Below are 26,179 nucleotides of genomic sequence, written 5' to 3' on the forward strand. Positions count from 1 at the left end.
TTGTGTTGCTGAAGTCCCTGGGAAAGTAGTGGCAGCTGCTGTTGTACTTTCAGTGGGGGTAACAGGCTGGGTGCTTACAGGTGTCATGCTGTCAGAGTGGGTGGTACTCTGAGTTGTGGGGCTGTTTGTAGAGAAGCTTGGGGAAGGTGAGGTCATTGGTGAGGTTCCCGATAAAGTCGTGGCAGTTTCTGTTGTTCTTTTCGTAGTGGTGACACCCTGGGTGGTCCCAGTTGTTGTGCTTTCAGACTGTGTAGTGCTGTGAACTGTGAGGGTAGTCGAGGTGGAGCCAGGGGAAGGTGTAGGTGTTGCTGTGATCTCTGAGGAAGTAGTGGCTCCCACAGATGTCCCTTGGGTAGAGGTCAGAGCCTGGGTTGTGTGAGTGGTTATGCTTTCTGATACTGTGGTACTCTGAGCTGTGGAAGTTGTCTCCATGTAACCAGAGGAAGGTGTGGACGTTGGTGAAATCCCTGGGGAAGTATTGGCAGCTGCTGTTGTACTTTCTGGAAGGGTGACAGCCTGGGTGTTCACAGTTATTGTGCTTTCAGACTCTGTGTTACTCTGAGCTGTGAAGGTAGTCAATATAGAGCCAGAGGAAGGTGTAGCTGTTGCTGTGGTCCCTGAGGAAGAAGTGGCTGCTACAGATGTCCCTTGGGTAGGGGTGAGAGCCTGCGTTGTCAGAGTGGTTGTGATTTCAGACTCGGTCATACCCTGAGCTGTGGAAATTGTGGAAGTTGTCCCAGTGTAAGCAGAGGAAGGTGTTTGTGTTGCTGAAGTCCCTGGGAAAGTAGTGGCAGCTGCTGTTGTACTTTCAGTGGGGGTAACAGGCAGAGTGCCTACAGGTGTCATGCTGTCAGAGTGGGTGGTACTCTGGGTTGTGGGGCTGTTTGTAGAGAAGCTTGGGGAAGGTGAGGTCATTGGTGAGGTTCCCGATAAAGTCGTGGCAGTTGCTGTTGTTCTTTTCGTAGTGGTGACACCCTGGGTGGTCCCAGTTGTTGTGCTTTCAGACTGTGTGGTACTGTGAATTGTGAGGGTAGTCGAGGTGGAGCCAGGGGAAGGTGTAGCTGTTGCTGTGGTAACTGAGGAAGTAGTGGCTCCTACAGATGTCCCTTGGGTAGAGGTCAGAGCCTGGGTTGACTGAGTGGTTATGCTTTCTGATACCGTGGTACTCTGAGCTGTGGAAGTTGTCCCAGTGTTAGCAGATGAAGGTGTGGCTGTTGTTGAAGTCCCTGTTAAAGTAGTGGCAGCTGATGTTGTGCTTTCGGAAAGGGTCATAGCCTGGGTGGTCAGAGTTGTGCTTTCAGACTCTGTGTTACTCTGAGCTGTGAAGGTAGTCAATATGGAGCCAGGGGAACGTGTAGCTGTTGCTGTGGTCCCTGAGGAAGTAGTGGCTCCCACAGATGTTCCTTGGGTAGGGGTGAGAGCCTGCGTTGTCAGAGAGGTTGTGATTTCAGACCCGGTCATGCTCTGAGCTGTGGAAGTTGTCCTATTGTAAGCGGAGGAAGGTGTGGCTTTTGGTGAAGTCTCTGGGGGAGTAGGGTAAGCTCCTGTTGTACTTGCAGTAGGGGTAACAGGTTGGGTTCTCAGAGTTGGCGTGCTGTCAGACTCAGTGGTACTCTGAGCTGTGGAAGTTGTCTCCATGTAACCAGAGGAAGGTGTGGACGTTTGTGAAGTCCCTGGGGAAGTATTGGCAGCTGCTGTTGTACTTTCTGGAAGGGTGACAGCCTGGGTGTTCACAGTTATTGTGCTTTCAGACTCTGTGTTACTCTGAGCTGTGAAGGTAGTCAATATAGAGCCAGAGGAAGGTGTAGCTGTTGCTGTGGTCCCTGAGGAAGAAGTGGCTGCTACAGATGTCCCTTGGGTAGGGGTGAGAGCCTGCGTTGTCAGAGTGGTTGTGATTTCAGACTCGGTCATACCCTGAGCTGTGGAAGTTGTGGAAGTTGTCCCAGTGTAAGCAGAGGAAGGTGTTTGTGTTGCTGAAGTCCCTGGGAAAGTAGTGGCAGCTGCTGTTGTACTTTCAGTGGGGGTAACAGGCAGAGTGCCTACAGGTGTCATGCTGTCAGAGTGGGTGGTACTCTGGGTTGTGGGGCTGTTTGTAGAGAAGCTTGGGGAAGGTGAGGTCATTGGTGAGGTTCCCGATAAAGTCGTGGCAGTTGCTGTTGTTCTTTTCGTAGTGGTGACACCCTGGGTGGTCCCAGTTGTTGTGCTTTCAGACTGTGTGGTACTGTGAATTGTGAGGGTAGTCGAGGTGGAGCCAGGGGAAGGTGTAGCTGTTGCTGTGGTCTCTGAGGAAGTAGTGGCTCCCACAGATGTCCCTTGGGTAGAGGTCAGAGCCTGGGTTGTCTGAGTGGTTATGCTTTCTGATACCGTGGTACTCTGAGCTGTGGAAGTTGTCCCAGTGTTAGCAGATGAAGGTGTGGCTGTTGTTGAAGTCCCTGTTAAAGTAGTGGCAGCTGATGTTGTGCTTTCGGAAAGGGTCATAGCCTGGGTGGTCAGAGTTGTGCTTTCAGACTCTGTGTTACTCTGAGCTGTGAAGGTAGTCAATATGGAGCCAGGGGAACGTGTAGCTGTTGCTGTGGTCCCTGAGGAAGTAGTGGCTCCCACAGATGTTCCTTGGGTAGGGGTGAGAGCCTGCGTTGTCAGAGAGGTTGTGATTTCAGACCTGTTCATGCTCTGAGCTGTGGAAGTTGTCCTATTGTAAGCAGAGGAAGGTGTGGCTTTTGGTGAAGTCTCTGGGGGAGTAGGGTAAGCTCCTGTTGTACTTGCAGTAGGGGTAACAGGTTGGGTTCTCAGAGTTGGCGTGCTGTCAGACTCAGTGGTACTCTGAGCTGTGGAAGTTGTCTCCATGTAACCAGAGGAAGGTGTGGACGTTTGTGAAGTCCCTGGGGAAGTATTGGCAGCTGCTGTTGTACTTTCTGGAAGGGTGACAGCCTGGGTGTTCACAGTTATTGTGCTTTCAGGCTCTGTGGCAGCCTGAGCTGTGAGGCTAGTTGAGGTTGAGCCAGGGGAAGGTGTAGCTGTTGCTGTGGTCCCTGAGGAAGTAGAGGCTACTACAGATGTTCCTTGGGTAGGGGTGAGAGCCTGAGTAGTCAGAGTGATTGGCCTTTCAGACTTGGTGGTACTGTGTGAGCTAGGACTAGTCCCAGTGTAACCAGGAGACGGTGTGCCTGCTGAGAAAGTCCCAGGGAAAGTAGTAACAGGATCGGTTCTCAGAGTTGTCGTGCTGCCAGATTCAGTGGTACTCTGAGCTGTGAGGGTAGTCAAGGTGGAGCCAGTGGAATGTGTACCTGTTGGTATGGTCGCTGAGGAAGTAGAGGCTGCTACAGATGTCCCTTGGGTAGGGCTCAGAGCCTGGGTTGTCAGAGAGGTTATGCTTTCAGATGCAGTGGTACTCTGAGCTGTGGAAGTTGTCTCCATGTAACCAGAGGAAGGTGTGGACATTGGTGAAATCCCTGGGGAAGTATTGGCAGCTGCTGTTGTACTTTCTGGAAGGGTGACAGCCTGGGTGTTCACAGTTATTGTGCTTTCAGGCTCTGTGGCAGCCTGAGCTGTGAGGCTAGTTGAGGTTGAGCCAGGGGAAGGTGTAGCTGTTGCTGTGGTCCCTGAGGAAGTAGAGGCTACTACAGATGTTCCTTGGGTAGGGGTGAGAGCCTGGGTAGTCAGAGTGATTGGCCTTTCAGACTTGGTGGTACTGTGCGAGCTAGGACTAGTCCCAGTGTAACCAGGAGACGGTGTGCCTGCTGAGAAAGTCCCAGGGAAAGTAGTAACAGGATCGGTTCTCAGAGTTGTCGTGCTGTCAGATTCAGTGGTACTCTGAGCTGTGAGGGTAGTGGAGGTGGAGCCAGTGGAATGTGTACCTGTTGGTATGGTCGCTGAGGAAGTAGAGGCTGCTACAGATGTCCCTTGGGTAGGACTCAGAGCCTGGGTTGTCAGAGAGGTTGTGATTTCAGACCCGGTCATGCTCTGAGCTGTGGAAGTTGTCCCAGTGTAAGCAGAGGAAGGTGTTTGTGTTGCTGAAGTCCCTGGGAAAGTAGTGGCAGCTGCTGTTGTACTTTCAGTGGGGGTAACAGGCTGGGTGCTTACAGGTGTCATGCTGTCAGAGTGGGTGGTACTCTGAGTTGTGGGGCTGTTTGTAGAGAAGCTTGGGAAAGGTGAGGTCATTGGTGAGGTTCCCGATAAAGTCGTGGCAGTTTCTGTTGTTCTTTTCGTAGTGGTGACACCCTGGGTGGTCCCAGTTGTTGTGCTTTCAAACTGTGTAGTGCTGTGAACTGTGAGGGTAGTCGAGGTGGAGCCAGGGGAAGGTGTAGGTGTTGCTGTGATCTCTGAGGAAGTAGTGGCTCCCACAGATGTCCCTTGGGTAGAGGTCAGAGCCTGGGTTGTGTGAGTGGTTATGCTTTCTGATACCGTGGTACTCTGAGCTGTGGAAGTTGTCTCCATGTAACCAGAGGAAGGTGTGGACGTTGGTGAAATCCCTGGGGAAGTATTGGCAGCTGCTGTTGTACTTTCTGGAAGGGTGACAGCCTGGGTGTTCACAGTTATTGTGCTTTCAGACTCTGTGTTACTCTGAGCTGTGAAGGTAGTCAATATAGAGCCAGGGGAAGGTGTAGCTGTTGCTGTGGTCCCTGATGAAGTAGTGGCTGCTACAGATGTTCCTTGGGTAGGGTTCAGAGTCTGGGTTGTCAGAGTGGTTGTAATTTCAGACCCGGTCATGCTCTGAGCTGTGGAAGTTGTCCTATTGTAAGCGGAGGAAGGTGTGGCTGTTAGTGAAGTCTCTGGGGGAGTAGTGTAAGCTCCTGTTGTACTTGCAGTAGGGGTAACAGGTTGCATTCTCAGAGTTGGCATGCTGTCAGACTCAGTGGTACTCTGAGCTGTGAGGCTTGTTGAGGTGGATCCAGGGGAAGGTGTAGCTGTTGCTGTGGTCCCTGAGGAAGAAGTGGCTGCTACAGATGTCCCTTGGGTAGAGGAAAGAGCCTGCGTTGTCAGGGTGGTTGTGATTTCAGACTCGGTCATACCCTGAGTTGTGGAAGTTGTGGAAGTTGTCCCAGTGTAAGCAGAGGAAGGTGTTTGTGTTGCTGAAGTCCCTGGGAAAGTAGTGGCAGCTGCTGTTGTACTTTCAGTGGGGGTAACAGGCAGAGTGCCTACAGGTGTCATGCTGTCAGAGTGGGTGGTACTCTGGGTTGTGGGGCTGTTTGTAGAGAAGCTTGGGGAAGGTGAGGTCATTGGTGAGGTTCCCGATAATGTCGTGGCAGTTGCTGTTGTTCTTTTCGTAGTGGTGACACCCTGGGTGGTCCCAGTTGTTGTGCTTTCAGACTGTGTAGTGCTGTGAACTGTGAGGGTAGTCGAGGTGGAGCCAGGGGAAGGTGTAGGTGTTGCTGTGATCTCTGAGGAAGTAGTGGCTCCCACAGATGTCCCTTGGGTAGAGGTCAGAGCCTGGGTTGTGTGAGTGGTTATGCTTTCTGATACCGTGGTACTCTGAGCTGTGGAAGTTGTCTCCATGTAACCAGAGGAAGGTGTGGACGTTGGTGAAATCCCTGGGGAAGTATTGGCAGCTGCTTTTGTACTTTCTGGAAGGGTGACAGCCTGGGTTCTCACACTTGTCGTGCTGTCAGAGTCGGTGGTACTCTGAGATGTGGGGCTGTTTGAGGAGAAGTCTTGAGAAGGTGTGGCCGTTGTTGAGGGCCCTGGGGCAGTAGTGGCCGCTGGTGTTGTACTTTCTGGAAGGGTGACAGCTTGGGTGTTCACAGTTACTGTGCTTTCAGACTCAGTAGTAGTCTCAGCTGTGAGGCTAGTCGAGGTGGAGCCAGGGGAAGGTGTAGCTGTTGCTGTGGTCCCTGAGGAAGTAGTGGCTGCTACAGATGTTCCTTGGGTAGGGGTGAGAGCCTGGGTTGTGAGAGAGGTTGTGATTTCAGACCCGGTCATGCTCTGAGCTGTGGAAGTTGTTCCAGTGTAAGCAGAGGAAGGTGTTTGTGTTGCTGAAGTCCCTGGGAAAGTAGTGGCAGCTGCTGTTGTACTTTCAGTGGGGGTAACAGGCTGGGTGCTTACAGGTGTCATGCTGTCAGAGTGGGTGGTACTCTGAGTTGTGGGGCTGTTTGTAGAGAAGCTTGGGGAAGGTGAGGTCATTGGTGAGGTTCCCGATAAAGTCGTGGCAGTTTCTGTTGTTCTTTTCGTAGTGGTGACACCCTGGGTGGTCCCAGTTGTTGTGCTTTCAGACTGTGTAGTGCTGTGAACTGTGAGGGTAGTCGAGGTGGAGCCAGGGGAAGGTGTAGGTGTTGCTGTGATCTCTGAGGAAGTAGTGGCTCCCACAGATGTCCCTTGGGTAGAGGTCAGAGCCTGGGTTGTGTGAGTGGTTATGCTTTCTGATACCGTGGTACTCTGAGCTGTGGAAGTTGTCTCCATGTAACCAGAGGAAGGTGTGGACGTTGGTGAAATCCCTGGGGAAGTATTGGCAGCTGCTGTTGTACTTTCTGGAAGGGTGACAGCCTGGGTTCTCACAGTTGTCGTGCTGTCAGAGTCGGTGGTACTCTGAGATGTGGGGCTGTTTGAGGAGAAGCCTTGAGAAGGTGTGGCCGTTGTTGAGGGCCCTGGGGCAGTAGTGGCAGCTGGTGTTGTACTTTCTGGAAGGGTGACAGCTTGGGTGTTCACAGTTACTGTGCTTTCAGACTCAGTAGTAGTCTCAGCTGTGAGGCTAGTCGAGGTGGAGCCAGGGGAAGGTGTAGCTGTTGCTGTGGTCCCTGAGGAAGTAGTGGCTGCTACAGATGTTCCTTGGGTAGGGGTGAGAGCCTGGGTTGTCAGAGAGGTTGTGATTTCAGACCCGGTCATGCTCTGAGCTGTGGAAGTTGTCCCAGTGTAAGCAGAGGAAGGTGTTTGTGTTGCTGAAGTCCCTGGGAAAGTAGTGGCAGCTACTGTTGTACTTTCAGTGGGGGTAACAGGCTGGGTGCTTACAGGTGTCATGCTGTCAGAGTGGGTGGCACTCTGAGTTGTGGGGCTGTTTGTAGAGAAGCTTGGGGAAGGTGAGGTCATTGGTGAGGTTCCCGATAAAGTCGTGGCAGTTGCTGTTGTTCTTTTAGTAGTGGTGACACCCTGGGTGGTCCCAGTTGTTGTGCTTTCAGACTGTGTAGTGCTGTGAACTGTGAGGGTAGTCGAGGTGGAGCCAGGGGAAGGTATAGGTGTTACTGTGATCTCTGAGGAAGTAGTGGCTCCCACAGATGTCCCTTGGGTAGAGGTCAGAGCCTGGGTTGTCTGAGTGGTTATGCTTTCTGATACCGTGGTACTCTGAGCTGTGGAAGTTGTCCCAGTGTTAACAGATGAAGGTGTGGCTGTTGTTGAAGTCTCTGTTAAAGTAGTCGCAGCTCCTGTTGTACTTTCGGAAAGGGTCATAGCCTGGGTGGTCAGAGTTGTGCTTTCAGACTCTGTGTTACTCTGAGCTGTGATGGTAGTCAATATGGAGCCAGGGGAACGTGTAGCTGTTGCTGTGGTCCCTGAGGAAGTAGTGGCTCCCACAGATGTTCCTTGGGTAGGGGTGAGAGCCTGCGTTGTCAGAGAGGTTGTGATTTCAGACCCGGTCATGCTCTGAGCTGTGGAAGTTGTCCTGTTGTAAGCGGAGTAAGGTGTGGCTGTTGGTGAAGTCTCTGGGGGAGTAGGGTAAGCTCCTGTTGTACTTGCAGTAGGGGTAACAGGTTGGGTTCTCAGAGTTGGCGTGCTGTCAGACTCAGTGGTACTCTGAGCTGTGGAAGTTGTCTCCATGTAACCAGAGAAAGGTGTGGACGTTTGTGAAGTCCCTGGGGAAGTATTGGCAGCTGCTGTTGTACTTTCTGGAAGGGTGACAGCCTGGGTGTTCACAGTTATTGTGCTTTCAGGCTCTGTGGCAGCCTGAGCTGTGAGGCTAGTTGAGGTTGAGCCAGGGGAAGGTGTAGCTGTTGCTGTGGTCCCTGAGGAAGTAGAGGCTACTACAGATGTTCCTTGGGTAGGGGTGAGAGCCTGAGTAGTCAGAGTGATTGGCCTTTCAGACTTGGTGGTACTGTGTGAGCTAGGACTAGTCCCAGTGTAACCAGGAGACGGTGTGCCTGCTGAGAAAGTCCCAGGGAAAGTAGTAACAGGATCGGTTCTCAGAGTTGTCGTGCTGTCAGATTCAGTGGTACTCTGAGCTGTGAGGGTAGTCGAGGTGGAGCCAGTGGAATGTGTACCTGTTGGTATGGTCGCTGAGGAAGTAGAGGCTGCTACAGATGTCCCTTGGGTAGGGCTCAGAGCCTGGGTTGTCAGAGAGGTTATGCTTTCAGATGCAGTGGTACTCTGAGCTGTGGAAGTTGTCTCCATGTAACCAGAGGAAGGTGTGGACGTTGGTGAAATCCCTGGGGAAGTATTGGCAGCTGCTGTTGTACTTTCTGGAAGGGTGACAGCCTGGGTGTTCACAGTTATTGTGCTTTCAGGCTCTGTGGCAGCCTGAGCTGTGAGGCTAGTTGAGGTTGAGCCAGGGGAAGGTGTAGCTGTTGCTGTGGTCTCTAAGGAAGTAGAGGCTACTACAGATGTTCCGTGGGTAGGGGTGAGAGCCTGGGTAGTCAGAGTGATTGGCCTTTCAGACTTGGTGGTACTGTGCGAGCTAGGACTAGTCCCAGTGTAACCAGGAGACGGTGTGCCTGCTGAGAAAGTCCCAGGGAAAGTAGTAACAGGATCGGTTCTCAGAGTTGTCGTGCTGTCAGATCCAGTGGTACTCTGAGCTGTGAGGGTAGTGGAGGTGGAGCCAGTGGAATGTGTACCTGTTGGTATGGTTGCTGAGGAAGTAGAGGCTGCTACAGATGTCCCTTGGGTAGGGCTCAGAGCCTGGGTTGTCAGAGAGGTTATGCTTTCAGATGCAGTGGTACTCTGAGCTGTGGAAGTTGTCTCCATGTAACCAGAGGAAGGTGTGGACATTGGTGAAATCCCTGGGGAAGTATTGGCAGCTGCTGTTGTACTTTCTGGAAGGGTGACAGCCTGGGTTCTCACAGTTGTCGTGCTGTCAGAGTCGGTGGTACTCTGAGATGTGGGGCTGTTTGAGGAGAAGTCTTGGGAAGGTGTGGCCGTTGTTGAGGGCCCTGGGGCAGTAGTGGCAGCTGGTGTTGTACTTTCTGGAAGGGTGACAGCTTGGGTGTTCACAGTTACTGTGCTTTCAGACTCAGTAGTAGTCTCAGGTGTGAGGCTAGTCGAGGTGGAGCCATGGGAAGGTGTAGCTGTTGCTGTGGTCCCTGAGGAAGTAGTGGCTCCCACAGATGTTCCTTGGGTAGGGGTGAGAGCCTGGGTTGTCAGAGAGGTTGTGATTTCAGACCCGGTCATGCTCTGAGCTGTGGAAGTTGTCCCAGTGTAAGCAGAGGAAGGTGTTTGTGTTGCTGAAGTCCCTGGGAAAGTAGTGGCAGCTGCTGTTGTACTTTCAGTGGGGGTAACAGGCAGAGTGCCTACAGGTGTCATGCTGTCAGAGTGGGTGGTACTCTGAGTTGTGGGGCTGTTTGTAGAGAAGCTTGGGGAAGGTGAGGTCATTGGTGAGGTTCCCGATAAAGTCGTGGCAGTTGCTGTTGTTCTTTTCGTAGTGGTGACACCCTGGGTGGTCCCAGTTGTTGTGCTTTCAGACTGTGTAGTGCTGTGAACTGTGAGGGTAGTCGAGGTGGAGCCAGGGGAAGGTGTAGCTGTTGCTGTGGTCTCTGAGGAAGTAGTGGCTCCCACAGATGTCCCTTGGGTAGAGGTCAGAGCCTGGGTTGTGTGAGTGGTTATGCTTTCTGATACCGTGGTACTCTGAGCTGTGGAAGTTGTGTCCGTGTAACTAGAGGAAGGTGTGGACGTTGGTGAAGTCCCTGGGGAAGTATTCGCAGCTCCTGTTGTACTTTCTGGATCGGTGACCGGCTTGGTGCTCACAGTTGTCGTGCTGTCAGAGTCGGTGGTACTCTGAGTTGTGGCGCTGTTTGAGGAGAAGCCTGGGGAAGGTGTGGCTGTTGTTGAGGTCTCTGGGGCAGTAGTGGCAGGTGGTGTTGTACTTTCTGGAAGGGTGACAGCCTGGGTGTTCACAGTTATTGTGCTTTCAGACTCTGTGGTAGGCTGAGCTGTGAGGCTAGTTGAGGTGGAGCCAGGGGATGGTGTAGCTGTTGCTGTGGTCCCTGAGGATGTAGTGGGTAGTACACATGTGGGAGTCAGAGCCTGGGTCGTCAGAGAGGTTATGCTTTCAGATACGGTGGTTGTCTTAGCTGTGGAAGTTTTCACTGTGTAACTGTAGAAACGTGTGGCCATTGGTGAAGTCCCCAGGGATGTAGTGGCACCGGCTGTTTCACTTTTAGTAGGGGTAACAGTCTGGGTGCTCACTGTTGTCATGTTCTTAGTGTTTGTCCCACTCTGGGCTGTGAGTGTATTTGAAGAGAGGTCTGGCGAAGGTGTTGTCAGTGTTGAGGTCCCTGGGGTAGTAGTGGAAGCTGCTGTTGTACTTTCAGGAGAGTTGATAGCTTCAGTGGTCACAGTGGTTGTGATTTCATACTGTGTGGTACTCTGAGCTGTGAGGCTAGTGAAGGTGGAGCCAGGGGAAGGTTTGGTTATTGTTGTGGTCCCTGTGGAAGTAGTAGGTGCTGCAGATGTCACTTGGGTAGGGGTGACAGGCTGAGTTGTTGGAGTGTTTGAGTTGTTAAACTCAATGGTACTCTGAGTTCTGGGGCTTGTCAGTGTGGAGATATGGGATGGTTTTGATGTGGTGGTGGTGGTGGTGGTGGTGGTGGGGATCCTGCATTCCAGGCTGGTGGAGGTGTCGGTGGACGTTTTCGAGTTCGTGTTGGGGACAGCTTTGGAATTTGTCTTAATATTTTCATTCTCAGTAGATATTTTTTGTCTTCCTTCTGTACTCTGGAAGCCATATTTGGCCCCAGTCTTCTTATTTCCAGTTTCTGCAGTGCTGTGATCTTTGGCTGTGGTCTCTGTGGGGCCAACAATATATGGATCAATTCATGAATCTTTCATTCCTGTTGCCTTTTTTCCTTCTCCCCATTTTATTTTTCTTCTTTTTCTATTAACCTTTTCCTGGCCACTTTTACTCTACTATGTATTTCCTACTCCCTTCTCTGTGATGCCATACCCTGGATTTAGAGGAGGTTAGAGTTTAGTTAGAGGTTAGAGTTCGAGTTAGGCACTTTTCAAATCATCTTGGTTAAAATTCTAATTTTCAGAAAAAAGAAAATGAATCCTATGATCAGGTTATTTTTGGGTGATAAATTCAACACATAAAATGCAATACGTACTTGATTTACCCTCAAATAAATAAAGGTCTATTTTTATGTAAGAATTAAGTTAAAACCACACATGATTTAAATATCACTACTTGTCTCCTCCTTGAGAATGAACAAAGAAACCAAACAGCTATGTAAGGATTCCCCTGAAGGGTTACACTGAAACTACATACCTCAGGTTCCCGTCCATTATGGGCCTTTTCTTCATTAAGGAAGCCCAAAAGCAAGTTGGGCTGCTTGACCCCTTAAAGAACCTTGACAGGCTCCATCATCAGGTGTCTAGGCTTCTTCTTTCCTTCCTTCCTCCCTTTCCTTCTCCTTCCCTTCCCTTATTTTTCCCTTCCTCCCTTCATGTAGGGAATCATACACTTACATGTGGGTGCTCTTCCCAAAGCAATATAAATTTCTGTTCTTGATAAAACCTGTTTGAATTCAAATGGAGCTACTTTACCTTAAAGCCAAATTACTGTGGCTTTCACTGATTGGCCAATAATAAGTCCCAGCCCAAGCGTTGGTTGGTCATTGTTTGGGTTTTGATGCAGAGTGAGTGTAAATAGCAATTGGTTCTGTTCTTTTCAGACACCCTGAGGGTCTTTTTCCCTCCCAGACTGATTTTTTTTTTTTTTTGATTAGGTAAAAGAGGCCATTTTGGCCTCATTTCTTACCTATCTGTAATCACTGAATGGATGTTGCCTCAGACAAACTGAGACCTGGGAAAAAGTTTTGGCTTAAAAAGGCCAAGATCTCATACTTCATCTGGTGCCATGTCCAGTTGTCTTGATCTGTGTCTTGCTACTGGACCCAGATGGCTCCACAGGAGAGAGTGACGCTAGTGACTGCACAGCCCTGCCTCACTTAAATCCAATTCACTTCAATGTCAAGACATCACCTTCCTGATATCATTGGTCCTCTTTGAGAAAGAAACACAAACAACAGGGTACTATAGAAGGAGTGCTTCTATCAAGACCATGCAGCTAGTATTTGGTATCAATTCATTGTACAGCCAAGACATGAAGGCTGGTCTTCTGCCTGATGGCCCTGGTGCTGGTACTGCTGTGTAGCTATACCCACCTGGGTGCCAAGCCCTCCCCCCCACATCCCCGCCTCCCACTCTCACCCCAGTCATTCTTTTATATGGAGTATTGGAACTGGATCTGTGATTCAAAACTGCAAATTCCTCTATGGCAAACTGAAGTCTGCTTCCTCATAATTTCTCCTGGATCCTTATTTTGCTCTCTGGAAAAACAAAGACTTAATCTAAACCCTCCTCTTTGCAGTGGCCATGAGAATATTTGGAGACTTATCAGGTCCTCTTTCTACCTACCCATTGTCCAGCCCAGTTTTCTGGTGTCCTCCCTGTGGTTAGGAAGGAGAGACACTAATCCCATGCCATGATTATGTGCTCCAATCACAATACCTTTGTCCTTATATGGAAGTTGCTTATAGCTGTCTGTAAAAAGCAACTCACTGATTGAATGGAGGTCAGTCTAGGGGATGCTTACTGCCTTGGCGTATTGAATAAAATACTTTAACTTACTCTTTCTGAGTTTGCCTTATTAATCAGGGAGAGACCTGAACAAAGATTTCATATAACTGGTGGAATGTATGGGGTGTGTTCACAGGACAATCCATTTTAGCTAGAATCTAAATTCGGTATTGGGGAGTGGTATGAAATGAGCATGGGAAGCTGGGATGATGAAGGGCAACAAATGCCAGAAAAAGGAACTTGTATTTTATTCATTAGGCAATAGGGAGCCACTGAGGGACTTTGACCAGAGGAATGAACCAAATTTATGCATAAGAAAAGTTATTTGGACAGTGGTATTAGAGAAAGATTAAAGAGGGAGAGAGTAGAGGAGGATCTGTTAGAAGATTCCTATCGTAGTCTGACCAAGTTGAATGGGAAGGATAAATTGTGAAGACTTCACAGGGTAAAAATAAAGAAGTTGCGCTCTTCTCATGTTTCTGAAACAGGGAATGTCTGAGGGAGTAAGAGAGGCTTAGAATTTAGCCTTGTAGTGACTAAGCTAAACTTCTAGAAAATCAGGGCCTGAAATGGTAGGGGTCCTTCCCTTCCCCCTCTCTCTCTTGGTGACCAGATAAGGAGAGGGTCACTGTGACCTGCATTGAATGAGGCCAAAGGAATTGCCCCCCCCCAATTTCTTCTCCTAGACTTTCGAATGCTACCCCCAGCAGCTGAGTCCCAGATAAGGAAAACCTGAACTGACCCGATCAAACTTGGTCCCCTAGTCCTCTATCTAGTTTTTCCTGCCTAGATTGTAAGCCTGCCTCCCAGCCAATGATGAGAAAGGATAGAGGTGGGTGGGAATCTTTTCATTAAGAGTATATATTAAGGCAGCTTTCCCTTTTGCCTCGCCTCCTCTGTTGTGGAGGTGTGCCCAATCTTGCAAGGTTTGTAAAATAAATTCACTTTGCTTCTCCTAAAGATGTCTCTCCTATTATTTGAAAATTCTGTCCCATACAAAGTGATAGCGAAGGCATATGCTAGGATGCTGGCAGTGGGAATAGAGGAGAAGGTTGGATGGCAAGAAAAATTGCAGAGACAGAATTGGAACTCATATCTCCCAAAACTCACCAAGGGAAACACCAATCTAAAGTGCAACTCCTTAGTTACAATGTTAGCTTTCTTTGGGGGACTGATAAACTTTAATCCATAATCAAATTCAATAGAGAGGTATCTAATATAGGACAGAGGGCCAGTTTTGGAGCCTGGTTTTAACTAAGTCCGACTTCCAACACACCCTAGCTGTGTTACCATGAGCAAATTACTTAACCTCTCAGTTCTGCAGGCAATTCTCTAAAATAGTAAATTTACAGATCATTATTACTCTGCTTCAGTAGACAGACTTTCCTCAGTAGGAGTTCCCCACACTGAGGAAATCACCAATTCTGATCCCCTTCCTAGGAAAAAATTAACTAGTAGACTGGGGTATCTTTCCTGACTGACTTTCTATAATCTAGTCCATTACGTTGAGACGTGGCCTAGGCTAAATGCTGCATCAAGAAGACCTGAGACAAGTCCCACCTCTGTGACCCTGAGCAGTGCCCTGATGTAATATTAATTAAGGTGGGACTTTTTTACTGTTTTTTCTTTTAGCACTTATTTAATCAAGTGCCCTTGAAGAGTTTGGCCTTTGTTTCTTTGATTAAATTAGGAGTCTTTGATGACCTCCTTGCCTCAAGGGAAAGCCTGGTTTGCATGTGTTTGAGTGACATTTTTGTGACACCCACAGGCTTTTAGGTCACATGGGTTTGAGTCCCACATTGTGACACTCTTTGACCCTGAACAAGATATATAAACCCAGAGGCTGGCATTCTCCCTCGGGGCTCTCAGTCACTGAAAGAGTGATGTGGGACTCTGGGCAGCCACTTTAAGAGCCCCCGGCTTGTGAACCCAGATATTGATGCTTTCCCGGTAACCATTAATTGTGATTTGGTCTGTTTATATTGTGTATTTTGTAATTTGTTTGTATTTGCTCTGAAGTTCACGTTGCTGGCTTTTCTTCCTGAATTAAGTGAGTTTATATTTGTATGTGTGATTAAAGTGAGATTGTTAACCCCTTAATGTTACTTTCCTTAGTAAAGCAGATCCAAAGAACCTGTGTTAGCAGCCATCTGTGTGCTTGTCTTTGGTGGTTTTACACAGCCACAGTAGCTGCTAGCAGAATTGTTGTTAGAGCTGGGCAGCCCTCTAAGGCTGAGAGGAGCCTGTCTCTATCAGGAGAGGTTATTTCTGCCTCAATTACCCTGCATCGAGGAACAGATCCAATCCAAAATAAAAAGTCCAGGCTCAGGTGGTTACCAAACCAAGGGAGTGATCCTCTGATTTTGTAATTTGGGCTCCTATACACCAGGAGGGAGTGATTGAATCTTGGTTTCTCTGAGTTCCCATCCCTAGCCTAGAGAGAGTCCCTGTCCCAACAGGGATGCAGCCGGCCTCACCTGTAAAGTTGTGGGGTGCCTTCTGCCACTGGCACTCGGGGGCACTGAGGTTGGCAGAAAAGGCACACCCTCCTGAGTCCCAGATGGTTCCGTTCTCATCAAGCCCTGAAAGTGAGAGTAGAGACCTGTGAAGAAGCCTGCCGGAGGGCACTGTATGGATGCTACATAGGGACTGCATTTTCACTGTACCCAGTGAGTGACATTCCCAGGTGAACAAGAGGGGCTTTGGGGAAACATTTTCCTGACTTTAGAGCTATAGCTAGCAATTCTAGCACCAGTGAGCAGCACCCAAAAGGAAACCCTGAAGTCAATTTTTTGAGGTAAATTCAGTGGAGCTGGGCCATTCGAGTGGCGGTGAAAAGAAACTCGGGACACAAAGCCTGGTGGAGAAGAGTCAGAGATGCTGGGCTGCTGGGGAGGAAGCAGGGCAGCTGTCCAGGAAAGAGCTCCTCTGGAATAAGGCTTGGGGAGGGGGGCAGGGATAACATCCTAATTTAAAATGGTTCTTCTTGGGGCAGCTAGGTGTTGCAGCGAATAGAGCACTGGCCATGGAGTCAGGATGACCTGAGTTTAAATCTGGCCTCAGACACTTCACACTTACTAGCTGTGTGGCCTTGGGCAAGTCACTGTGGAAAATATTATACTATTTTATATCATTTTTGTAATTTCAATAAGACTCAGGGCCTGAACTACTTAACCAGAAGAAAAGCCTGATCCTAACAGTCTCTGTTCTCTTGTATCAACAAATCCAGATGGAGCATTTCTTGCTCTGTCCATGGCCATTAAGGGTGAAAACCTTGACCCCAGGCACTATCTTGAATTATGTGACTTTTCCTTATCTTAATATTTTATGGGCATATACTATGTTGTGGAATGTTAATGGCCAATTAAACACAGAGATCCTGGGGCTACAAATCCAATTGACACTTTGACAACTATCTAATTTGTTGTATTTACCATCTATTCCATTAAGGAAAATCCTCTTCTTGTATCATGGTTAAACATACATGGGGGTCATAAAAATGAGGTCATACAGGCTTGCTAGCTCTGCTAAAATAACGTATATAAGTTTTCTCATTGCTTTGTTCAGGCAGCCAGAGTTATACTCTGACTCCTTGTACGTACAAGTAAGCTAGCTCCGCTATGCTTTAAGGGAAAAATAATAAACAACATGGATTTTTCTATCACCTAGCTCTGTTGTTTCCTTCAACCAAATTTTCAGGTTTAACAGTTATGGTGCCGTGACTTTCGGATGGAAATGATGGAAACGGGACAACGCAGCCCAATCTTGCCAACGCTTTTGGGCGCCATAGGATTAATTTTTCCTGGAATTTTGGCCTTGACAAGGTGGGGTAAGTTGTCTCTCTTCCCAGCTTCCAAAAAAACTCCCACAAAATTGGTTGAAGTCTGGAAATTCCCTTTAAGCTAGCTCTGGGGGCAGGGATCAAATCTGTGGTAAAACACAGATCTGCGGTCAAACGCACATAGATCCCCTGGAAACACTGATTGATCTAGAAAATTAACTATGGATCAGTCAAAAACTAGAATTAGAAGTCCAACCGTTCCTCCACTCCCTTTCTTCCTTCGCTTGGAGGCTCTGGTCCTGGGGAGAAAAACTGCACTTCCTTTTTCCCTCCCCTTCTGCCTCCCAGGAAGGGCTCTGATCCTGAGAGAGGTAACTCTGTTCTGCTACCCTTGCCTCCTCTCTCTCTTCCCTCCCCACCCCCTTTCCCCCTTTCCCTTAAGGGCTCTGTTTTTGCCTTCTGCCCTATTCCTGCTTCCTTCCCTTGAAGGCTCTGATTATGGGGAGGATAAATGCATTTTATCCTTACTCCTCGCCTTCCTTTACCTGTCCTAGTCCTCCTCCATCTCCCCTTTCCCCCTTCCTAAGGGATAGGATATGGAGAGTCAGAAAAATCAGGAACGCCAAGGCTTCCCCAAAGACCATAGGGGTGCTAATAGCTAACTCATGAAAGCTTCTAATTCTCTGTTGTTTGAACTCTGAGCTCTGTCTGTATTTGTTCTGTATTTGTTTTGTTAAATGTCTGTTAACTGTCTGTGTGAGAGCGTGCGCTGTGAAATGTCTATGATTTGGTAAAATCTGAAACGCAGGTAGCCAGAGAATTCTAAGGCTACAGTTAGGGAAACAGAGACTCTATTTCCTTTTCAATGTTTGGCCTGGCCAGCCGAACTTGAAAAAAAAAAATAGAGCTGAAACATTTTAGCATATTCGGGGATTGATTATTCATTAAAAGTTTGGAAATTGGTTAGTTTGGATTTTGGGACAGAACTCCTGAGACTGTAAAATCCCTCCAGGAGCTCACTCTTGCTGATCACTTTGGTGAAGTTACTTGAGTTACAATCATTGGGATCTTTCACCATCGTCCTGTCTCTGACCGAGCCAGAGCTGCAGTAAAAGTTAGAGCAGCTAAAACAAACTCCTCTCTCCTCCCAGATCAGATTAGGAGAAGAGAATGCAGGAGAACTGTAGGGAAAACTTAAATCCTCCTTCCCCACCTGGCAAAAGGAGGAGAAGGACAGAAATTCACAGACTGACAGTATTCTGACAGTCCTGTGCCCCTGGCTACCTTTGTAGCCCATTCTTTTTGGCAAAGTTTGGAATTGTCACCCAGGTCCTATGCATTCTGCCCACTCTGTCCCCAGCAGCTGCAATCTGCCCTAGGCTCAGTAACTTCTGCAGTTGTGGGGGAAGGGTGAGGTAGATGGATTTGGACTTCCTGCCTCCCAGAATTGTCACCACTGGGATACTAGCTTCTGCTCTAGGTAACTTCTCTAGGTAACTTCTCTAGGTAACTTTACACTTCTCGTTCCAATTGCAAAACTGTATTTTAATCTGTTTGACCTGTTTCCTGAGTTTTAAAGGGAAAGTAATAATGATGGTTGTTATGGGATCAAAATGATAATGATTGTAAAATGCGTAACATAAAGTCTGGTATATGTTAGATACAACATCATTATTATCTATCTCTGATTTAATGTAATTGTTAACTTTTGAAGTGGTTTTTAAATACCAAAAGTAATAAGCTGAATAATTTCTATATGTGGAAATCTGGAAATGCAATAGACGTCATCTGAAAATTATTGTTTCTGTGTTTCTAAACTTGCATTGTGTTCCCAAAAATTCTCTTAGATTGTGGAATTTGAGAAGACCATTGTGTGGTAAGAAATGATATTATAGCAATTTTAATCTGATTTTGATATATGTGAATTGGGTTTTCAAAGGGATGTGATAAAATTTGGAACTGTTACATGTGGTTATAACAAGTAAATAATTAATAATACTGATATTTAACCATGAGGACAGACTTTCTGTGTGAAAAAGTTTTCTATTATGAAAATATATCTGGTGATTTAAGGTTATAGTTTCAAATGATGAGATGAAAGATTCTCTGGGCAAGGAGATTTAGGAATATGTTCACCTAACTGATAAATGGGTTGTTTCAAGTTTTAAAATGCATAATTATGTTTAGGGCGCTGTTACATTTCTCAATTGTGTAATTTGACAAACAGATGTATCAGCAATGTTGAAAAATGTGGTAATCTTTTACAATGCTAAGAGTATTGGGCCTTAGAAATTAAAATGTTACCACCAGTGGTTAGGAATCAGATTTGATTTGCTTATCCAACTCAGTTATGATCACTAGATTGGTAATTAATTGGAATCTGTTTCAAGTCTTAGATACATGATAATTGCTTGTGGTATACTTATTTCTAAGTTAGTTATTATATACAAATTGGTTAACATCGCATTACTTGTGCTGTTAGAGAATAATTTCTCTTATAATCTGGATGTTGTTAGATTAAGAATCGTAGTTAATTAAGAAATTGAGGTTTTTAACTGAAACAAGAACTTTTGAAACCATCTAGTCATGAATTCTTATCAATCTTGTGTGGTTTTCTGTGTAGAGGAATTCTTATGGAAAAAGCTTTTTTTAAAGTCCTGGCAAACTTTATTATTGTGATAAGGCTAATTAATTGGGTATGTAATTATAGAAATTAAGTGTCCTCCACATTATAACACTTTTTGACTAAGTAACTTTGTAATATCCAGGAATTCTGTGCAATATTTGAGAATGAGGACATTTGGCACCAACTTAGTTAATGAATTCCAGCATTTAAGGATTAATTTGCTTTAAGGAAAATATTTTTGGAAAATGTTCTGTAAAATCTTTTTGTGTAATTTTGGAAGGCCCGCTGAATTTCCACCTGTAAGCCAATTGGTTGCAGTTCAAACCTATTGTGAGTTCTCGGAGTTTCTGGGTGAGAACCTAATTAGAATTATTAGAATTAATGCTTATCTATAGAAGTGCCCATTCAATGTCTTATTCAAGGTTCTTTTTTGAGTAAGGAGGTTGGAAACAACAGTCTGAATTTCTTACTCCTCCCCGCCCTTAGTTTAGATAAGAAGATTCACCTCAGACCACATGTCAGAAGGGAAGGAAAGGGGAGGGGCAACAATTACTGGGATTTGAGTTTTTACTGAAAGAAAGAACAGTAGGGGTCAGAAGCCTAAAAAAAAACCTGGCTTTTTAAAGTCAGCAAAAGTGATGCGTTTTTAGGATAAGATTGGGTTTCGAGGAGGATGTGGGTCTTAAGGATACCGTTCTTATTAGTGAAGCTTGCCATCTGATGGGAAAGAACCCACCCTCAGGGGGAGATGATGTGGCAGATCTCTTTAATCAGAAATAAGCAGGTAGTGACAAAAGGGAAGTTATCTGCCAGAATCTGTTACCATTGTGAAAGAAGTTGTTTTTTTGAAAAAATGGGAAATTGGATAAATGCAAATATGTAAAATATTGTTGTTATAATCAAATGACTGGTTATATTGGTACTCTTGTATAGTCAAATGAAAGAAAATATGGTTTCTAAAGTGTTAATGAGAATAATTAGAAAGGGAAGAGTTTTATGATGTAGGGTTGAATCATTATCCCATGGACTAGGGCTGGGATTTTAAAGTTGTATTGTATTTGTGCGAGATAGAGTTCTTGGATGTTGTGAAGTGATATAAGAGCAATTGGGTATTGACACAAATAGTGTAATTAATTACTGCGACTAAATCAGAGACATCTTCAGTTTAGGTAAACAATTCTAGAAGTATTTTGGAAAATGTTTTTGTGATTTTAAGCGAGAGTTATTGCTTAACAATGTGTATAAGACTCAATTCCTGAAGTGTTCTTTTTTTTCCTCCAGAATGAGTTAACAGGGACAAATCCATTGACTTATGAGGTCAGTCATTAACCTCTTTTGTTTGTTTAAGCAAACTGGAATGGGATTCCAGTATACACAGTTATGTCAGTAAAAGGTACTAACTTATGAGTTGTTTTGTGTTATGGTTGAAACGTAAAGGGACACTGAGTAATAGGTTGGAAAGGTAAATAAAAGCTTGAGGGGATACGAAAGGCAGATGAGAAAGTTAGGGGACAAATGGGAGTTAGCTAAGCCTCTCCTGTCCCGAGAATGATAGTTTCAAATGGTTTAAGTTAAGTTGAGAGTGTGAGAAAGTATTTTAGAAGACAGGAAAGTTATGCAGCTTGATTCGATTTGATAAATATTAGCTCAATGAAATTTGGGACAGTCCTATCTGAAGGATATTTATTTGCTATTTAAGATTTTATGGGACTACAATTTAATATTGTTTTAAGCTCTGATTACAGGACTAGGTCACATGAAGCCAGTAGTGGAATGGCAGGCATTACAGACTGAGAATTCTTAAAGGTGAATGTCTATGCCTGGGAGAAAGTCTTGAAGACGACCTTGGACACAACCTAGGTAGGATCTTCCTGACTCTATTTCCCAATTCTGCTATTTCCTTTCTGAAAAGGAAAATCCCCACCTGATTACTCGTAAGCCCTGCTTTCAGCATCTAATGGCTATATGATTGGCTGACAGATATGACTCGTGCCTGGAATCAAACAGAGCTAAGGAAGTTCTTTCCTTCTGTTAAGATATATGATATTGTCCCTCGTTTCTTTCATAGCAAATTTATATTATCAAGAAGTTTTGTAAGCACAATGCTAAATCTATTAGGTAACAGATGAACATTGGAATACCTCTGAGTTATTATAATAGGATGCAGGAATGAATAGCTTACAATTTTAACCTATGTTCATGACCAAATAAAGATTAGGAGTATAGAGATAACATCCTCCAAAAGGAGGAAATGATTAGACAGAGTAATAAGGCAAAGATGTAATGTGATAAATGTCTAATTAAATAGGATAGCAAATTTTGAGAGGAAAAGGCAATAGGACCAAATTGATTCCTCTAAGAATTATATACAAGATGTGTATGATTGGCTCCAAAATTTATCAGTCATGGAAATTCAAGTTAATTAGTGTGTTTTGGTAGTAAGATCTTAAATGTGGATTTTTGTGCAAGAAAATTGTATGAGATAGTACAAGTGAAATTATATCTCCTTTATTAAGGTATCTGTCTGATGATTTTAAAAGGAAGATGAGTTCAATTTATGGTTGGACCTTTATATTTTAAAGGACTCTTATACCAGGTACGAAATTTAGGTAAGGACAGAAACAGTAGATGATATATGAACTGAAATACTCTGAAGTTAAAAGAAGGAGAGCCAAATTTAAGTGATTAAGTTATATTAAGTTAGAATTGTTTGAGAATTTCTAGATCTGAACCAGAGAAGCAGAACTCTCTTTTACTATCTAGGAACCAGATAACCACAATCAGGCATCTGAAAAAAAAAATTTTTTTTTTTTTGCTTTAAATGGACATTGGAAATATGTAACTGGGATTTAAAGCTACTTTGTATTTGTACTGTTTGAACTTAGCCCTGAGTGGCTGGGACCTATGGTGTGCTGTTTTTCTCTCAATTATCAAATTACATGTATTCTGAGAGCTCCTGTCAGATCTGACTACTTCTACAGCTGCCAACTTGTGGATATGGACTCCTTGATCCTTCTATCATATCTGATGATTGCCTGTGCTCCTGAGTGGACATCTGAGCCCATAGGACACCTTGCCCTCCGGTTTCAAAGAGCCTGAAGGGGACAGCATCAGACGCAGGCAACCTTCCCAAGAGACTCTGGACCAGAACCTGTACGAAGGACAACTCTCTTCCTGAGTCCGTTGCGTTCCCAAGACTGTTTACTTGTACCTTTGGTGTCTTTAGCTTATTTTACTTAGGTGTTCTAGTTTCCCCATTATGCTCCCTACTGATACCCCTTGCAACTTGCTCCCCCTGCTTGTTTACAAGTAGTTTATAATTACTGTGCATCTCTGGGGATGTCCAAACACAGAAAGAGAAAAAAAAAAACCTGAATCCACCTAGATAAGGATTTTTTTTTTTTTTTTTTACAACTTTACCCCTGAGGAAGATAGAGGTTTTTCCATACCTTAATTGGTCTTCAGGTGAAGCTTTCAGCTTACCTTTGACCAAAAGGAGGAAATGTGGAAAATATTATACTATTTTATATCATTTTTGTAATTTCAATAAGACTCAGGGCCTGAACTACTTAACCAGAAGAAAAGCCTGATCCTAACAGTCTCTGTTCTCTTGTATCAACAAATCCAGATGGAGCATTTCTTGCTCTGTCCATGGCCATTAAGGGTGAAAACCTTGACCCCAGGCACTATCTTGAATTATGTGACTTTTCCTTATCTTAATATTTTATGGGCATATACTATGTTGTGGAATGTTAATGGCCAATTAAACACAGAGATCCTGGGGCTACAAATCCAATTGACACTTTGATAACTATCTAATTTGTTGTATTTACAATCTATTCCATTAAGGAAAATCCTCTTCTTGTATCATGGTTAAACATACATGGGGGTCATAAAAATGAGGTCATACAGGCTTGCTAGCTCTGCTAAAATAACGTATATAAGTTTTCTCATTGCTTTGTTCAGGCAGCCAGAGTTATACTCTGACTCCTTGTACGTACAAGTAAGCTAGCTCCGCTATGCTTTAAGGGAAAATAATAAACAACATGGATTTTTCTATCACCTAGCTCTGTTGTTTCCTTCAACCAAATTTTCAGGTTTAACATCACTTAACCCCAATTGCCCTGCCTTCCCCCCTAAAAAAAATTATTCTTTTTGCTAAGTACTAAAATGAATTAGTTCTTCCTGTTGGAAGCCCGTGCTTGATCTCAGAACCTTTTAAACTTCATACCTTTGTGGGAAACCCAGGTTATGGCTCAACCTGCTTGGGACAGACAGTTTAGACCAGCTGTGACTCTGGGCCAGTAGTCAGAACCACCATCTAGCCTAGGATGGGTGTAAAACGTTTAATTGGACCTAGCTTCTCTCAGAATGGCCTTGGCACATCAGTTAGTCAGTCAATAAACATTTATCAAGCTGCTATTTATAACTTGTATGATTTTAGATAAGTCATTTCTCCTCTTTAGGCTTACTTCTTCAGTGCTTTCTTGAATAGATCCAGGTCGATGCTGATGTTCTTTTTTGTCAGGGTCTGTTCTCTTGAAGCTTGGGATTTTTTTTTTTAATCTCATTTCCCTTTATTGGCTAATAAAATCTGACCTCTGCCTTGGATAACTAAGAGAACAAAAGGAGCCTCCAGGTAAAAGGAGGGTGATTAGGGACAGCCAGCCATAGGGGAGGAAGGCAGCCACCACAGGGTGGGGCCAAGGTGGGTGGGAGAAGCAGGGGGCAATAGAGTAAAGCAAGGAGGTCTCTGGTTTTCCTGTTTCCTCACATCACCCAGCTGCCATCTGTAAGGGCTGTCTCTCAATTACCATCACATTTCTTCCTCACAACGCCCTCCCCCCCCCCCCCCCAGTATAACAAGAGAGAAGCCATCAAAATCCCTGTTTCTTGGAATGAGAAACAGAGGGCTGAGAGCTACCCCTCTCCCACCTTCCACGTACTTTCTTCCTACATAGCTGACTGTCTAGGAATGGGTTATTAGGTGCACAGAGAGTGGTGACCAGTAACAAATGCCAGAGAGCCAATGCTACCCCCATGGGGCTGTGGTAAAATTTTCTCCTAAAACCGGGCCTTTCTACAGTTTCACATGGGCATTTCTTAGTGTTCTCTGGCTCCCCCAGCCCTGGATAGAATATGGAAAATCTGTGTGTCTCTGGAGGGAAATCTATGTGACCTCTGATAGGTTCTAGTGGGTCTCTGTGCTCTGACTTCTAGAATTTGCTCCAAAGAAATCTCCTAAGGTTTTTGATAGGATCTGGACGTGGTGTCCTACAGTCTGCTTGAGCCCCAGCCTGAATCATCAGCAATGTGCTGGATGGACTGACAGGCAGTGAGTCCCTTGTTGGGTTCTTAGTCTGTTTTCCTCACTTCCTGGGCCTTGCTGTTTTCCCTTTTCCCTTTCCTTTCTAGTGGGATAGAGATGGGGCTGGAAGCTATGGGGGGAGGTCAGCTGCAAATGTTAGGTTTCTTTTCTTTTTTTTTTTTTGGACCTGAGTTGTCATTTCATCATTCCCTCTGAAACTTAAGTCTCAGAAGAATTATCTGGGGCCACCGAGAGAGAGGTAAAGGATGTGTCTGAGTTGGGACTTGAACCCAGGTCGTGCTAACTCCAAGGCCAGCTCTCTTTTCACCTTAGAAGATGGGCAGCTCCTCTGTCTCAAAGGCCAGCTTCAAGGGTGTCTGTTCACTGAGGATCAAGCAAGGGCAATGTAGGACGATTAGTTTTTCAGCTACAGCAGCTGTTGATGACCGTCTGTGTGTCACAGGGGAGTTTGATCTGGGCCAAAATGGGGAATCACTGCCCTGACAAAATCTCAGATCCCTTCAGGGTACTCTGACTAGAACTTAAGCTCCTATGATTGGCTCTGGTTTTAGCACTTAGGACCCTGGGAGCTTCATGACCACATCTGCTTAGCACCTAGTAATTAGGGGTTTGGGGCAAATTTAGGGGCCAAGATATAATCAGACCTCCCTTAGCTGGCCCCACCTGGGGCCCCAGCTTAAGCCTATTCAAATGGGTGGGAAACATCTTCTCATTTACTCTTTGCCTTAACACCTAGGTGTCAGCATGGCAGGGGTTCCTTTCTTCACACATGGGATGCCCCACCAGATACTCCCTTACTTGGCCAAGGTTGCCTCCTTCCAGGTCCTGTAGCTCTCATATTCCAGGGGGTGGACAGCCCCAGTGCACAGCTTGGCTTATGGACCCATCCCAACTGGGACATTAGGGATCAGCGTGAGACCAGGGAGCATTGGTGCCTCCTCTCCCAGAGTTGAAAGCCCTAGCCCTCCCCAGTCTCTACTGTCTTCTCTCCCTTTTCACTAGGTCCTTTGGAACTCTCCTCCCTTAGTAACAAACTTCCCCTTCATCCCAGATCTCACCCTTTCATATTCCTTCTGTGGAAGAGTAGAAAGGTCACTGGTTATGGAACCAGGAGGGCTGCTAGGTGGTGCAGAAGGTGAAGTGCTGGGCCTAGGGTCAGGAAGACTCGTCTTCATGAGTTCAAATCCAGCCTCAGACACTTCCTGCGTGACCCTGGGCAAGTCACTTCACCCTGTTTGCCTCAGTTTCCTCGCCTGTAAAATGAGCTGGAGAAGGAAATGGCAAACCCCTCCAGTGTCTCTGCCAAGAAGACCGCAAATGGGGTTGGGAAGAGTTCGATGTGATTGAACGTGGAATGAGGATCTCTGTGGTCTTGGGAAAGTTACTTAACCTCCGGGTTAGACTAGATGAGCTCTCAGGTCCCTTCCATTTGATCACAGCTATGACCCTTCCATCTGCCGGTGGTCATGAAGCCTAGCTTTCTGCCCATTTCCCGGTACCCTTTCCAAAGTCGGCCTGTTCCTTCTCTCATACCCGCTGACACACAGGGCCAGGAAGAAGAGTCGGCATGTTCCTTGCTCCCTAATGCTACTTTCAGACCCACTTTTTGCCATCATCACTCAGCAGCAATTTATCTTCCTTTAAAGTTCGATCCCTCCTGCCTGGATCCCTGTTACTGTCACCTATGGACTTCCAGGTCCCTCTCCCCAATAAGTTCCTGACTCACAATCTT

The 26,179-nt window shown here is 45.9% G+C and overlaps 1 protein-coding gene across 1 annotated transcript in view; it reads right to left on the minus strand.

Moving 5' to 3' along the window:
- Window positions 1-26,179, minus strand: part of LOC118857941 (mucin-2-like) — a 36,021-nt gene that overhangs the window by 629 nt on the left and 9,213 nt on the right. The window contains exons 3-5 of the mRNA XM_036768401.1: window positions 15,189-15,293; window positions 3,150-10,916; window positions 48-3,044 (exon numbers count right to left, since the gene is read on the minus strand). Of these exons, the coding sequence (XP_036624296.1) occupies window positions 48-3,044; window positions 3,150-10,916; window positions 15,189-15,293 (10,869 nt within the window). The remainder of the gene's footprint in view (window positions 1-47; window positions 3,045-3,149; window positions 10,917-15,188; window positions 15,294-26,179) is intronic.

The sequence above is a fragment of the Trichosurus vulpecula genome, chromosome 7, assembly GCF_011100635.1.
Source record: "Trichosurus vulpecula isolate mTriVul1 chromosome 7, mTriVul1.pri, whole genome shotgun sequence".
Classification (NCBI taxonomy): Eukaryota; Metazoa; Chordata; class Mammalia; order Diprotodontia; family Phalangeridae; genus Trichosurus; species Trichosurus vulpecula.